Source organism: Nicrophorus vespilloides, unplaced genomic scaffold (assembly GCF_001412225.1).
Source record: "Nicrophorus vespilloides isolate i.1.1-1 unplaced genomic scaffold, Nicve_v1.0, whole genome shotgun sequence".
Taxonomy (NCBI): domain Eukaryota; kingdom Metazoa; phylum Arthropoda; class Insecta; order Coleoptera; family Silphidae; genus Nicrophorus; species Nicrophorus vespilloides.
This window is the reverse complement of record NW_017095872.1, coordinates 54543-69063: the sequence shown is the minus strand read 5'-3', so window position 1 is coordinate 69063 and position 14521 is coordinate 54543. Positions and strand designations below refer to the sequence as shown.

The 14521-nt window shown below is 29.4% G+C and overlaps 1 protein-coding gene across 3 annotated transcripts in view; it reads left to right on the top strand.

The window, feature by feature from the left end:
- Positions 1–14521, top strand: part of LOC108567365 (eye-specific diacylglycerol kinase) — a 57797-nt gene that overhangs the window by 13794 nt on the left and 29482 nt on the right. For 2 of the 3 annotated variants that reach the window (XM_017927784.1, XM_017927791.1), the window contains exons 1-3: positions 2983–3018; positions 12387–12604; positions 13542–13564. The exons of the other annotated variant lie outside the window; for it this stretch is intronic. In XM_017927784.1, the coding sequence (XP_017783273.1) occupies positions 12562–12604; positions 13542–13564 (66 nt within the window). In that variant the 5' untranslated portion in view covers positions 2983–3018; positions 12387–12561. Of the gene's footprint in view, positions 1–2982; positions 3019–12386; positions 12605–13541; positions 13565–14521 lie in introns of those variants that run through there. 3 annotated transcript variants of the gene reach the window in all.

The window sequence follows — 14521 nt, the reverse complement described above, 5'->3', positions numbered from 1 at the left end:
TTTTCAACCCCCCAACGATGCGATAATAATTGTATAACTGCAGGAGCGAAGAGGGAAAGGAAACCCCAAAATGGCCATTGATCCAAATCCGGGCTTTCCCTTAAATAGGACCGGATTTTCTACTTAATTCAGATGTTGAATCGGATTTAAGAAATCGAGAGGAAAGTGTTTTTTTTTGTATAAAAACATCATATGTTTTGATCATATTTACAAACAAAATTATTAGAAAATATAGGGAACTTATTTGCTGACAGAAATAATCATTGAAAAAAAAACAACCAAGAAAATGTACGTTGTCCTATCAAATATATTTATTTACTTATTGAATTTAGATCTATCAACATCAATTGAGACAACTTTTGATACATTCACAGTATTAAAAGTAGAAAATAATCAGAAAAATCTTTACAAAAATATATAAATTAAATAATAAAAATAAATATGAAATATTAACGTGGATAAAATTAGTTATAATATAATAAACGTATCAATCTACAAAGTTAAAGACAATTTAAAAGAAATGTAACAAAATTACAGAATACAAAAAAAAACTATCGATTTTACAGAAGAAAATTACACCAGGATGTTTCGTAACATATAAATTGCGATCTTTATCGGAAAACATTCCATGAAGTTTGTCTATATATATTTTTTTGCTGTTACCATAAACTGTCTGTCTCATCGGCACCGAAATTCGGAAACATTCGCAAACACTGACAAAAAAATAAAGAAAATAAATTATATAACCGAAAACCCACTTACAGATTTCCATTAAGATTGCAGCAGTTTCGCTTTTTCTTTACTTTTCACGAACACGTAAATAAAAAAATAAAATGAACTATTGTAGCATTTTGCAGGTAATTCAAGTAGCTCAGTGTTTATTATTTCTTATACATTTTTATTAAATTTAAGAATTGTTCAAATTCAAATGTATGATGGATTTATAAATAATTTTGAAATTTTTGATTTTGTTATCTGTAAATAAAACGTGTAGAAATGGTTTAAAAAAATCTATGCTAGAGATAAAGTCTATTTTAGTAGATTTAGTTTGTGTCTGAAACGTGCATCAATATTTCAACTGAATCAAATTATTCATTGTTATTTATTCGGTATATTGTTTAAAAGTGTGTTTAAGTTTTCATCAGTATGAAAGAATTATTTTCATAAGTTGTAATTAATTTGTAGTTTAGTGCTCAAACGTGCATCTCTTCGAAATAAATTGAATTATTTATTGATTTTGGTAAATTGCTGATTGAAAGTTTTCATTCATAATTGGTGAGTTAATTGAGTTGGTATATTTGTTTTGTGTATTGTGTAAATAATTTTTTTTTTGTTGGGATTTAATTTTATGTTTCTATCAAATAATTGAGCAAAATATATAAGTTAAAGAAGAAGCTAAGATTAATTAACTAGAATGTTATGATTGTAGTTGGTTGGAAATGTGCAAAACCCAAGAAGTCTCTTTGCGATTTTGCTTTGAAGTTCTCTGCAGAGATTAGAGCAACGTTAAACGTGATTCACGGGAGAAGAAAACACGTCGCAATCTGCGCAGTAATAAATAATGCGTATAATTAATTGCCACGCGAATTTAATTTAGATTTACGCGAGGGCCGTAATTAGCGCAAGAAGACATTGTATTGTACTTCAGAGGATTACTGTGTCCCTTCTTCTGCTATTCTTTTTACTATAAATGTTTCTTTGTTGTTTCATTCCTCTCCTGTATATCAAGGAGGCGTGTTTACCGGACACCTGTCTTCGCAATAGACAAGGATGAGGTTACACAATCTGTGATTTGTTTCCAATTAAGAAACGATTCCTTCTCAAGTAAAGTCAATTGTACGCCACGTGCGTTATTTATTTTTTAATTATTATTTTTTTTTCAAAGTAATTTTATCTAACGTTCCTGCCTCTGACGGTTTCAATTTCCACTTCAATTAAGTGAATACAGGTTTCTTTGAGTTTTGAAACATCGTTAATTACAAATGCTCTGTATTTAATTGAAGAGATTCCAGTGTGTCGGTTTGTCTTTTTCTGTGACGTGCTGTGAAATATGGATTTATAGTTCAATAAATTAGTTCTCTATTGATAATTATAAAGCCGGTGGATTGGAGCGTTCCATTCAGTCTGTTTTATAAATTAAATCCATTTATATTTGAATCGAGCTTAGTCTCTTTGTATTGCCTAGATTAACTTGTGATTATCCCTACGATATATTGAACCGAAAGCTTTTGATGTTCTTTGTTTCTATTACTAATTAGCCATGGAATACATGTTACATTTCAATTGAAAATACTTTTATAAATATTATTATAGACATTTTCAATGCTTAATTAGTAAAATATCTCATAGAATATTTACAAATAATGAAAAGAAAAATAAAGCTGCTGAAATGTGCATTGTATGAAGGAATATTTCATTCTAGTCACGTATATTTGCAATAACAGTTTCTTATCTAAAAGCATGCGATTTTTTGCAGTTTTATATGTATTAAATTAGATGATCATTAACATTTTACTTAATTTTCCGAAAACTAATAAAGTAAGTTTGGATATTTATATCTTACGAAGTACGATTTCGTGTTGTTTATTCCATCCGTTCTTTTCGTTGTTGACTATTACACGATTCTCTCCGCATCGTACATTTATTATTTTGTTTGGATTATTTTTATTATTTGTTTTTTTTTTCGATGCGGGGTTGAATTTATGTGGGCGCATGTCACGGCGCAGGGCGTACGAGCGAACGAACGACGCGTCGTCGGATGCGGGACGTCGCGACGCTCCGCAATGTCCCAAGTTAGTCCGTGTCCGAGCGTCGCGACGTCCCCATGCGTCGTCCCGTCGCGAGAACAGACGCGATCGTGCGAAAGGTCGGAGCCCCGAGGCGTCCTCGTGCAGTGCAGTAGACACCGAAACACACAAATTGTTATACATTTTTATTTATTGATCAACAGAAAACGGTACAAAAGTAACAACAAAAAAGAACAAACAACATCTGAAGCAGCAGCAGCAACAACAAAACGTAAACTAACCTATACAAAAAGCATGCAGGGATAAACAAAAACATAATACGACGACAAAATGTCCGCAGCTTCGAAATTAATTCATATTCCGTTTTTTTTTTGTTTATCTTCCGCTAATTAGTAATTGTTTATTCCCGTTGACGTGATCTTTACTATGCTACGCAATTGTTTATGCTGAAAGACGTAGACTTGATTAATTCAGCTTCTGAAATTCGTACTATTTTCATAATAGTATTTCAGCTTTGAAACCGTGATAGACAAAGCCTGAAAACATGATCAACACAATAATCGAATTAGTCACGCTCATGAAAATACACATCGTTAACTAAAACTTTATACAATATTTGTCATAATCAAAATCAATATTTTACCCATTGATAATAACACAAAATCTGAAAATATGAGCGTTATAATTATTCAATATTTTAATTGCTGTAGTAAAAAGTAAACAAAGCTTTGTTCAACTATATTTATTGAAACTTGCATAATATTATTTCAGCTTCCGAAATATACACAGACTTAAGTTTTTTTTTTTTGGTAGTAAAATAAATAAACTTTGTTAAATTCTCGTTGAAGCTTTAATAACATTTTTAGTATTTACTTCACGAAACCTAGTATTGTTAAAGTCATAATTAGTTAAAATAATAATGAATTTAGCTTTTGAAATGTATAAGTCGTATAATAATTTATACACTAATTTTTATTCATAATATTTGGTACTACGCATTGTTCACTTCATAAAGCGTGAAATATATAAGATTTCTTAACTAACAAATTTGTATTTTTTACATAATATTTGTCAGGTTTGAATTCGAAACATTGCGTATTGTTCACTTCATAAAGAGTAAGAGTTATTTCAGTAAAATCAAAATAAAACCTATAAAAAACATGAATTTATGAGCGTCTGAAGTATTGTCGAAAAAATAAGTTTTTGAAAGTATTTCAGTGCATTTTGTATATTTATAATGTATTATTATTATTAATCAGTTCATTTTCAGCTTTTGAAATATAATTGAACGTTATTTAAGAGTTTTCAGCTCCTGAAGTTCATATAAATTCGTAAAAATATATCAATTTTAATAAAACATATTAGTGCTAATGATCATAGACTGAAATACAAATTATACAAAGTCGTATTTGTTAAAAAAAAAACTTTATGAAATTAAATGAATTTCTTTAAGTATTTGAACGGCATTTTGCATAAGGTTCTAATCGGAGATATTACGCATTGTTCTGCTCACAACATGCGCGTCATAAAACAGGCGATGTTCATATTAGTCAACCATAAATGATTCATACAGTAATTATTGTATTTAAGGAATTTGCATTTCACAAAAAGAATTTCTACATTCATTCATAAAAAAAGAAGAGATGAATTTCATTATTACAATAATAAATTACATACAACTATTATTATAATATGAATAATTCTGCAAAAATATTAGATTTTCTTAATTTTACATTTTATCAGATATATGTTTAATTCCTAAACTTTAAAATAATTTTATTGAAAATACCGAATATAATATAGGAAAGAAATTTCAACTTAATTCATGAAACGAAGAATTAAAAAAAAACAATTATTTTATTTGGATTTTATTATTATTGAATTTGTTGAAAATGAAATTCGCACACGTTAATTGTTAAACAAAAACGTTGCGAATCGAGCGCGCAATTGTTCGGAACGAAACGTTTAATTTAAAATGGAAATTATGTATTCATTAAAATAATGAAAAATTTCGAATTGGAAAATCCTCGAGAATGCAGAGAGAGAGAGAGAGAGAGAGAGAGAAAAAATGCGATGGAAAAGTTTCGTTTTTATTTTACGTTCATTTTACTCGGTAACTCAGAACCTCTCACTAAGATTGCTACCAGAAGAAAATGCACGATGGAAAGAGATGCGAGAAATGAAAATGTATATATGTCTGTAGGATTCTGTTGTGATCCTCGGATTTATGACATATACTTAATACAATGGAATTTCCCACTTGTTCCATCCAAATTAATTAATATCATTGATATTAGTTGACGAATTTGTAACCTCGTTTTTTTTAATATTATCACAATTCTGCGCGTTTTCGTTTTTATCATTTTATTTAATTCTTTTTTGAGGGGTTCCGTTTTATTACTGCTACGATAAGAAAACGCGAATGAACGTTTCGTATAATTAATATTTATTTGGGGCGTAATTAATTTTCGGGACACGTCCAATAAATTAACCACCGTCCCCGCATTAATATATTCATATATTTTTTTGTTTTAATATATACACTTTTTTAGTTTCATTTTCTTTCATTTCTCTCTCGTTTTTTTTTTTTTTAATTTTCGCTTCCCTTCGCACGACGTCGCATTGCGCATTTAATCCGTGCATACCGGAACAGGTGCTTTTTATTCCGCTTCCGGTCATCCGCGTAAGCGAGGGTGAAAAAATAAAAGACATGCAGTGATTGTATGTTTAATTCATGAAGGATATTTATTACAAATAAGTGTGTTGCTCTGGAAAACATTTTTTATTTTATTTTGTTTTTCAATTAAGGCCACTAAAAATAGGTAAATTAATAATTTCATAAATCAATTGAAAAACAACTAAAAAGATATGCATAAATCATAGGATTTCGACCCTTTCAGATGGAATTTAAAAATTCCTTCAAGTTTAGTTCGAAAACTTCTAAACACTTCTAACCTTCTTCAATTTACTTCTTTCCTAACTTTCCTTAATCTTGTTGATCCGGAGATGATTTGGGAATCTTTTAATGTACTTCAATATTTTATTTTGAAATGTTTGACAGCTTGTTAAAATTTCATTAAAAAAAAATAATATAATAATATTTGATTTTTCGTTTCTCGTTAATTTTATTTCACTTTCATATATATTAAATATATTTATTACATTGATAAAGGATTAAATATACTTTTAATATACTTTTAACAAAAATAGATTAAACTTTGAAACACTATACTAGTATAAAAAATAATTATTACAATTTGCATTTTTATGTCAATGACAAATTTATGTCAAATGTATGAATTACATAACAATTTTCCAATATAAAATTTATTTATTTTTTCTTAAAAACAACATTCAACAATAATTATTCCAAATTTCTACAATAGTAATGATTACACATAGTATTTTATGTATATAATCTCTTCAAAATGTATGTTTTTTCTTAAACAAGATTCAATTATGTATTTCATAATGAAAATCTCTAGAAAACATATATCTTTTATGAAATATAATTAATATTATTTTTTATATAAAATTCTATCATTTTTTTGTTCACATATACCCTGAGGTTTGTATTGTATTTACCAACAATGTAAATCAATTTTTATGCGGGATTATTTCCATGTAATGGGAGCGTACACAAAACATTCCATATTTTTGCAACAAAAGGGTTCAAATTTTTGTCGTATTTGGGCCTCCCAAAAAAATAAAACTAGAGAGAACCAAAAAGAGAAAACTCAACACTCACACACACATTATTTGTCCTGCTTTTGTATTTGTATAATAAAGTATGATCAATATAATCTGGACAAAAAAAAAAGCAAGCAAAGAAAAATAATAATAATATCATCATCGATAATAATGCAATAACAGTTCGGTGTTTACAATGGAATTAAACTAATCGTCGAAATGTTTATTTGCAGTTGTTTACGAGTGCGGCCTTCGGCTGCAGGAATTCAGGTTATATAGTCCCTATTTTAATATTATTATCATCATCATCCGTCGTTCCCTTAGTTTCCTTGTTTTTCCCATTGATAAATTGAAGCTTGTGTATGGAACATATAAATGTGGGCATTTCCATCCAACGGCTTCCATTGCATTATTAAGTGCGTCGAGTTATTAATTCAGATGTATGGAATGTGGGGGGAAAGGGAGGAACTGGGTTCTGCTGAGGGCAAAGGGTAAAGGTCCTTCTGCCACCGCCGTTCATTTGCCGGTTCGACCCCTGCGGCCACCGCATTATGTTTAATGAATGGGAACAGGACCCGCCCGAAATCATGAAATAGGGAAATACAAGTACGCTTCCTTTGTTATTGTTGTTGTTGTTCATTTTCTTACTTTCACTTTATTTATTTCTTTACATATGTTTTTGTTTTGTTTTGTTCCTCCTTTTCGTTTGCTGCAGAGTTCTGATTAATTAACGCTCGAGTCCGATGATCCCTCGGCAATTTGGGAGTGCAAACGTTTTTTTAATTAAGTTGTTGAAGCGCAAAGGGAAAGAGAGGCAGAGAAAGAGAGTGGAAAACGCACGAACAAGCAGAGGTGATTTAATTATTAATCATGTCCGGAAGGTTATTGCATTAACTGCAACTTGCAATTCCTAAACTTTCTATACTTTTATTTACAAAATCAACTTTCTGTTATTTTAATAATTAATTAATTTTGATCATTGATAATCATACTCAATATTTATATCTTCTACATTTATTTACAAGTAAATCTTAATTGAACCATTGAATCTATTAATTATATCTCAAGATATACAATTTATGATACAGCTAATGAAAAATGATCTCTCCAAAGAGCAGTGTCTTCATTTTTCTGTGATTTTCTCAGAATCTGAATTTGTTATAAGATTTGAATTATCTTATATATTAAAATAAAGTTATGTAATTATTATTTTCTATAAATAGAATAGAATATTTGGAAGAACATTTTTTTTATACCGTAAATTTAACAGAAGTTTTAGTACGACGTTATGAACGTCTAGATTAGTACACAAAACAGAGAGGTTTTAAAGCCAAGATTATCTTGTGTAATCCATTAATGCTTTCCATGCATAATCCTAGACACTGAGCACACAAATTACCTATATCTAGATTACATAAGTTTTTATAAAAAAAAGCAAAAAAAATAACATAACTTTTGCAGCCAATTCTAAAGCAAATATTACGCAAACTGTTTGCAAACGCCTACAATTAAATTATTGAAAAAAGTGAAACGAATTTCTACTTTATTTACTTTTTACTGTGATATTGCTCGATGATATTTGGCAAACTCGGAGGGGCGTAAATTGCATCACCGAACGAGACGCTCTCGGCTCTTCTTCGGTTCAAGAAATTTCATTACAAGAGACACGCGCAACTAAAAAAAAACGTAAAAAACACGGACACTTTGACAATCGAGAAAAAAGTGTAATCCGATACGCAATGGAACAGAAGTAATTACATAACACGAAACTACCATAAACATTGCCGTTTTTATTTCATATCCGAAACGAGATTTTAAATGTCTTCGTAAGCGGCTTAAAGCTCTTTAATTAATTTTCCTCCTCGTCCTCCTCCTCTCCAGAAAACTCGCGCCAAAGTTGGTAATCAAACAGTCAAAAATTTTACATCCGACGTATATCGTTCGGCAACTTCTCGCGGTTTAACCCCGCTGCATCACCGCTTGTTTGTTTTCGCTCTCATGAAAGTTAGCAAAGTAATTAATTTCGCAATAATTAATTACAAATTATATTCAGAAAATGAAAACAGCAATAATAGTTACAATAAAAGTTGTATTTTGAATGTATATTTATCATTTCATCACTTGTTTACTTCACTTTTTTACTTTAGAAATATTACAGTTTTTGGTGCATTTAGTATTGGGCTACGTGCATCCATTAATTTTTTAGAAATTTAATGTTTTTAGGTGATGGAAGTGGATTTGCGAAACGCCCATATTTAATGGAATATACCGACGTTTCCACAAGTTTGAATATTCATAAAGCACTTAGCTTCATAGCGACAATATTCACAGTAAATGTATTTGGTTTTGGTCGTTTTTTTCTTTTCTCTCTCTCTAAATTGTATATTAATTAGTTGCATACATTTTACATAATAAAACATAATATTTTAGTAAATTATTATTTAATAAACAAGATTAATACAATTAGTTAGAAATTAATTTCATATTTGTTATTCTATAATATTTACAAAACTTTTAAACTAATTATTTTATAATTTATTTCTTACAAAATTTTAGATTAATATGTGTATAAACTACTACACCACAACTCTGATAATAAAAAAAAGATACTATATCATAAGAAAACAAAATTTTCATTTTTATCTTACAAAAATATAGATTTTCTTGGTTTAATTAATCGTGAATCGTGGTTTAATTGTACATTTATGTACAAATTGTAAATTAAGGAATATTTATTACAGAATTTTCATTATTTACATCTTACCAGTATTTCATATACAAAAATGTATAGATTTTTTCACTCGAATTAAACATAAAGAGTATTTATCATTCTAACATAATTTGATGAATTCAGTCATATTTTATCGTATACAAAAACAGATTTCGTTGATCCAATTAAGCGTTGAGTCGACTTCATTATATTCGTTTTATTCAGAAAATTGAAGTGGCAATTAAAGCGAGGATGCAGACAGACAGACAGATAGACATCATTCGAAAAGTATCTGACGAAACCCGATTCCGCGCCTTTGATGATGGATGCATTGTGAAGGGTGTTGTCCGAAAGCGAGGTGAGAGGATACCGTCTACCGTCACTAATTGAATTAGTATGAATTGCAAAGGAACACGACACACGCCAAACAATGGTCGCAAATTATTCGCCGTTTGCGTAACCGAAACGCCACTCTAAAAACAAACAAAACGGGGTCGGGACGCAAGAGTCGGGTTCAGAAGGTGGAGATTGTTACAAGATATTTCGGGATCAAAGTTTTCAATTAAAAGGAAACTAAGTGGATTCGAGGAGGCTACGTGAAAAGGAGAGAGAGAGAGAGGGTTTTACTTCTTCTGTTTTTTTTTGTGTTGTTGATGAAATGGACTTTATTATTAAAGAACAAGTTTCCACCCTTATATTTTTTCCTTTTCCCGTTTTATTTTTACTTCGTTTAAACGGCGTACAAAATAATTAAATTTTTCGTTTCGTTCCGTTGCCCCCTTCTTTTTTTTTTTTGGAAAAAAATGATTAACATTATGCAACCAACGGCAAGAAGCGAAAACCGGGTCAGTCGTAATATTAACGTTCTTAATTAAGTCATAACAATGTAACGTTTAAAACAAGCAGAAATTTTAAATTGAAAAATAAATCTATTTTCATGTTTCTTTTATATTTCTTATTTATATATAATAAAATGTATTGTAACAAATCATACTACAAAAAAAATAACATAATATAACAAGAGTATAAAAAATAAAATGAATTGCTACAAAGGGCTGTCGACCATAAGTCTTTCTGACCCTTTTAAACTTTTATACTGAATTTTTTAAATCAGTTTTAAGTTTAATGAAATATTACAGAATATGAAATGCTTTTAATATTTATAAAATTTGAGCTATTGTAATAAATCCTAAAAATCATTTACTATATTTATTTAAAATAAATGTTAAAATCTAAGCTTATATAAAGCAATATATATATATATATATATATATTTTAATATCTCCTCGTATTCCTCGAGGATTTGTAACGAAACGTTCCTTTTAATATCTTCTCGTATTGTTGTAAAGTACAATAAATATCTTTCGGCTGAATTCCAAGGAATAAAATATGCTGCACGATTCAACATCAACTGCAACAACAACAAAAAAGAAGCATATATCAACACAATACAGTGCAACGTCAATATTTAATGCGTTCTTATTAAAGCATTAATACAAGAAGACTAGATCTCAAAAGGGGTTTCATCATTTTAATCTCGCAGAAACGCAGACTTTGCAATAATATTCCTTCCTCTCTTTTCATATTCCTCGAGCAATTCATTGTTTAATATCTCCTTTGGTCTTTTCATAAACAAAACAAAAATAATAAATAAACTGAGGGAAACAACAGTTTTATGAATATTCCGTGCAGCTACTAAAAGGGCTGAACCGTAAAATGTATATACTACATACACATATAATATTTTTATATACGATGGTGAAAGCATCAACTAAGTACAATTTACTACAATGTTTTAATTTAATATATATATTTATAATAAACACCGCGGGGAAACGTTTGCTCTAATGGAAATGCACACCGCAATCAAATAATTGTTTTGTAGCTTTTAATAATAAATGTTATAATTGAAAATCGTATATTATACAACGTCGAGAATGTATGTTTTAAATTAGTATTTTGTATGTAATATTGATTGTATATTTATTTATTAATTTAAATGAAATTATTTAATTCTTTAATAGGAAATGATAAATTTCAATTAATTATTACTATTTTTTATTAATATGAAATTGTTGAATCATTGAAAATTTATATTTATAAAAAAAACGACAAAAATTATCTTTTTTTTAAGAAAAAATAATATAATTACATATAAAAATATGAATTATAATTGTTGTAAAATAACAATTAGATGAGCAATTGTGAAATCTTGAAAATCAAAAAACAAAAAGAATGCTGATACGTTCTGAAAACCAGAAGAATGATTGATTACGCCAAGTGAAACAGTGCTAATGTTTATGAAATGGTCTGCGCACAGTGATTACATCGAAATCGTGTGTTGTCGGTGGTAACTACAAAAAAAATAATCCATAAATGATTGTAGTCGCGTTGCGTAACGTTTTTATTTTTGATTATTTTCACGGTGGAATGAGCCTCTCTCTTTCATAAACTTGTACAATGTACGGTGAATAGAGAAACGAGAAATGAAATAAAAAACACCGAACAACAATACCGCACACAACGTTTGATAGGATTGTTCTCAAGAGACACTTTTGCTTTCATCATTTAGAGAGAGAGAGAGAAAAATACGAGGTCGTATTATTATGTTTGTATATTTATATATATTTTTTTTCATTTGTTTTTTCCAACATTCAGTTATAGCCGCTTTTACTGTCTTTTATTTATATACATTCTTTCGCTTAAGATGAGATAAATACAGGGCGTCGTTCGAGCCGCCTCCGCTGCGGTCCCTTCATTAAGCCAAGTTTTAATTGGGAAACCTAAACCTAATTTAAATGTTGATTAACACGCGACGTTGCCGCCTTCTCCTCCTCCTACTCTCCTCCTCCTCCTCAGACTTACCGATTCGGGTTCAACGCATTTTCATAATGGAATTATCGGAATGAGGATCGAAATCCCGACAGTTATTATTTCATAATAAACCCTAATGCAAAATGCAATTAGATTATTAATTGTTATTAGTTATTGTTAATATCTTATCATTATTTCATAATTATTTTATACATACCCAGATGATCGTAATTTGGGAAACGGCGGATGCGCCGGGTACCGAAAACGAATTAATTTAATGTAACTTTTTAATCGAAGATTTTCCAAAGCTGCGGCATTTTGTTCTCGTCATTTGTTTTTCTCTCTCTCGTTTCAAACACTCTTCGTTTTTTTTTTGGTTTTCTATATATCAAACACCGAAATCGTCCCTTTTTTGTTTTGCGCAGCTTGACCGCACACACGATTTTTGTATTGTTTTTCGTAAGCGATGCCGATTTCCGGATTTCGCAAGTGCTTCGATCTATGAAGTGAAGTTTTCGAAGAGGTGGGGGACGGACTTTTAAGCGATGCATCCGGTCCACGTTCTTCGAGTTGGCTGCGGCGGTTGATGGGGCGGTTCCGATGAGACACCCCAGCACTATCCCCATCCCCATCCATCTCGCAGGTAAAATAAAACTTCCAGAAAATTATTTAGAAACGATCACAATTTCAGCAGTTGCATAACGAATTCTCTATGTAAACAATTTATTTATTTTTATTGTTGTTGTTGTTGGAGTATTCATCTCAGCTATTATTATACTCATGTCACATACATACACCACTTCATGAATAATATAACTAGTTCAGCTGGAGCTGCATGTGAACTAAATTAGCAAAACTTTACAAATACCAACAATATCTTACGTGACCAATTTCTGTTTGTGTGTGTTTTGTTTAATTTTTTTTACTTTAGTCGTAATTTTTTTTTTCCCAAAACATTTTATAAATGAACGTTATTTACATGACTAACTAAGGTAACTATTTCATAGAGAAATATCTTACATGATCAATTCATACATTTTTCAAACTTTTTGTTTGATTACCGAAATACAATAACTTTGTACACACTTCATCAATAATATAACTCTATAAAATAATTAAACATAAATTTTACAATTAAACATTACATTAATTCTTATTTGATTCATTCATACAAATACATATAGTAAACTTTTATGTTGTTTTTAAATGTACAGAAATAAAATAAAGTGAATTACAAAAAAAAATATATATAAACTTTCTTTTGTGTCTGTAAAGTTTAGAAAAAACTCCCGATTTACAATGTTTTGTAATAAAGTTTTGATGGAAATAAAAAAAAAAACAAAGAAAACCTTTATCGTTTGGCGACAGAGAAAACGAACAATTTCAAATATTACAATCCGAATGAATATATATTATATATATATAATTACGTTTCTTATGTTAAATCAATAAGTTAATAAAAGAAAAACAACATATCTAGTCTACTTGATACACAATATGCAGAGCCACGTCTTTCCACGCAATTTGCTTGATTGGCCTACATTATTCACGTCTACAAAGTTACATCTTCTCGTTTTCAGAATTTACGAACTTACGATCTTACGTACGTATATACAAAATATATTATCTAAAACCTTTACACCAATAAGAAAATATCATTCAATAACTTTAATTTTATCCATCTCCAAGATGTATTTTATTTATTGTTAATATTTTAGTATCTAAAAGTTTATTTTGATTAATTTTGTAAATTTTGAGTGAATTCAAAAACTAACTGTGTTTTCAATAGAATATTCTAGAAGAAAAAAGTTAATATTTGTATGAAATCTAAGTAAATTATTTGATATTATCTTCTAATCACTTTAAATCTGGTTATATATGTATGTAATTCATTTTTTTTGTTTTTTTTTTTGCAATTATATTTTTTTATTCTTTAATTTTAATATTAACGAACGGTGCCTGTGCGTGGATTATATGTGCATAAAGCGAATTTCACGCTTTAATTATGCAAATTGCTCGGGGCACATTAATTATCGAGCGGGGAGAGCGTAATTCAAGTGCACTAAATCATGCCAGGAGAGGAGAGGAGCAAGGGCGGACACCCATTTCTATGAAAAACATTTATTTTATTTTTCCATTTCATTCACGAATTTCGAGTGAAATATTATCCTCGGAATATCTGAACTTCAAGCATTCTTAAGAAGCAATTATTTCTCCAAATTGTTAACAAGAATTTGAAATAAGACTGTATAAGTGAATCTAACGAAAATCCTTAAATTAAATTGATTTATTTAATTTTCTTTCTTATATCTAGATTATAGTAGACTTTTTATAAATGTAACATCCGTATTTATGGGAATATTTTACGTATATCATCGTAAATGAAACATGAATGTTGAATGATATGCACTTTGGTAGATGGAAGGAAATATATATATATCTATATAAAACAAGTCTGTTTCCGTGTGAGAAATGCGATTTTCGTTCGATTACTTTATAAGCTTATCGTCGAGCACTGCCATCAACGAGGAATCATATTCCTTTTCTTCTTTGTTTGTTT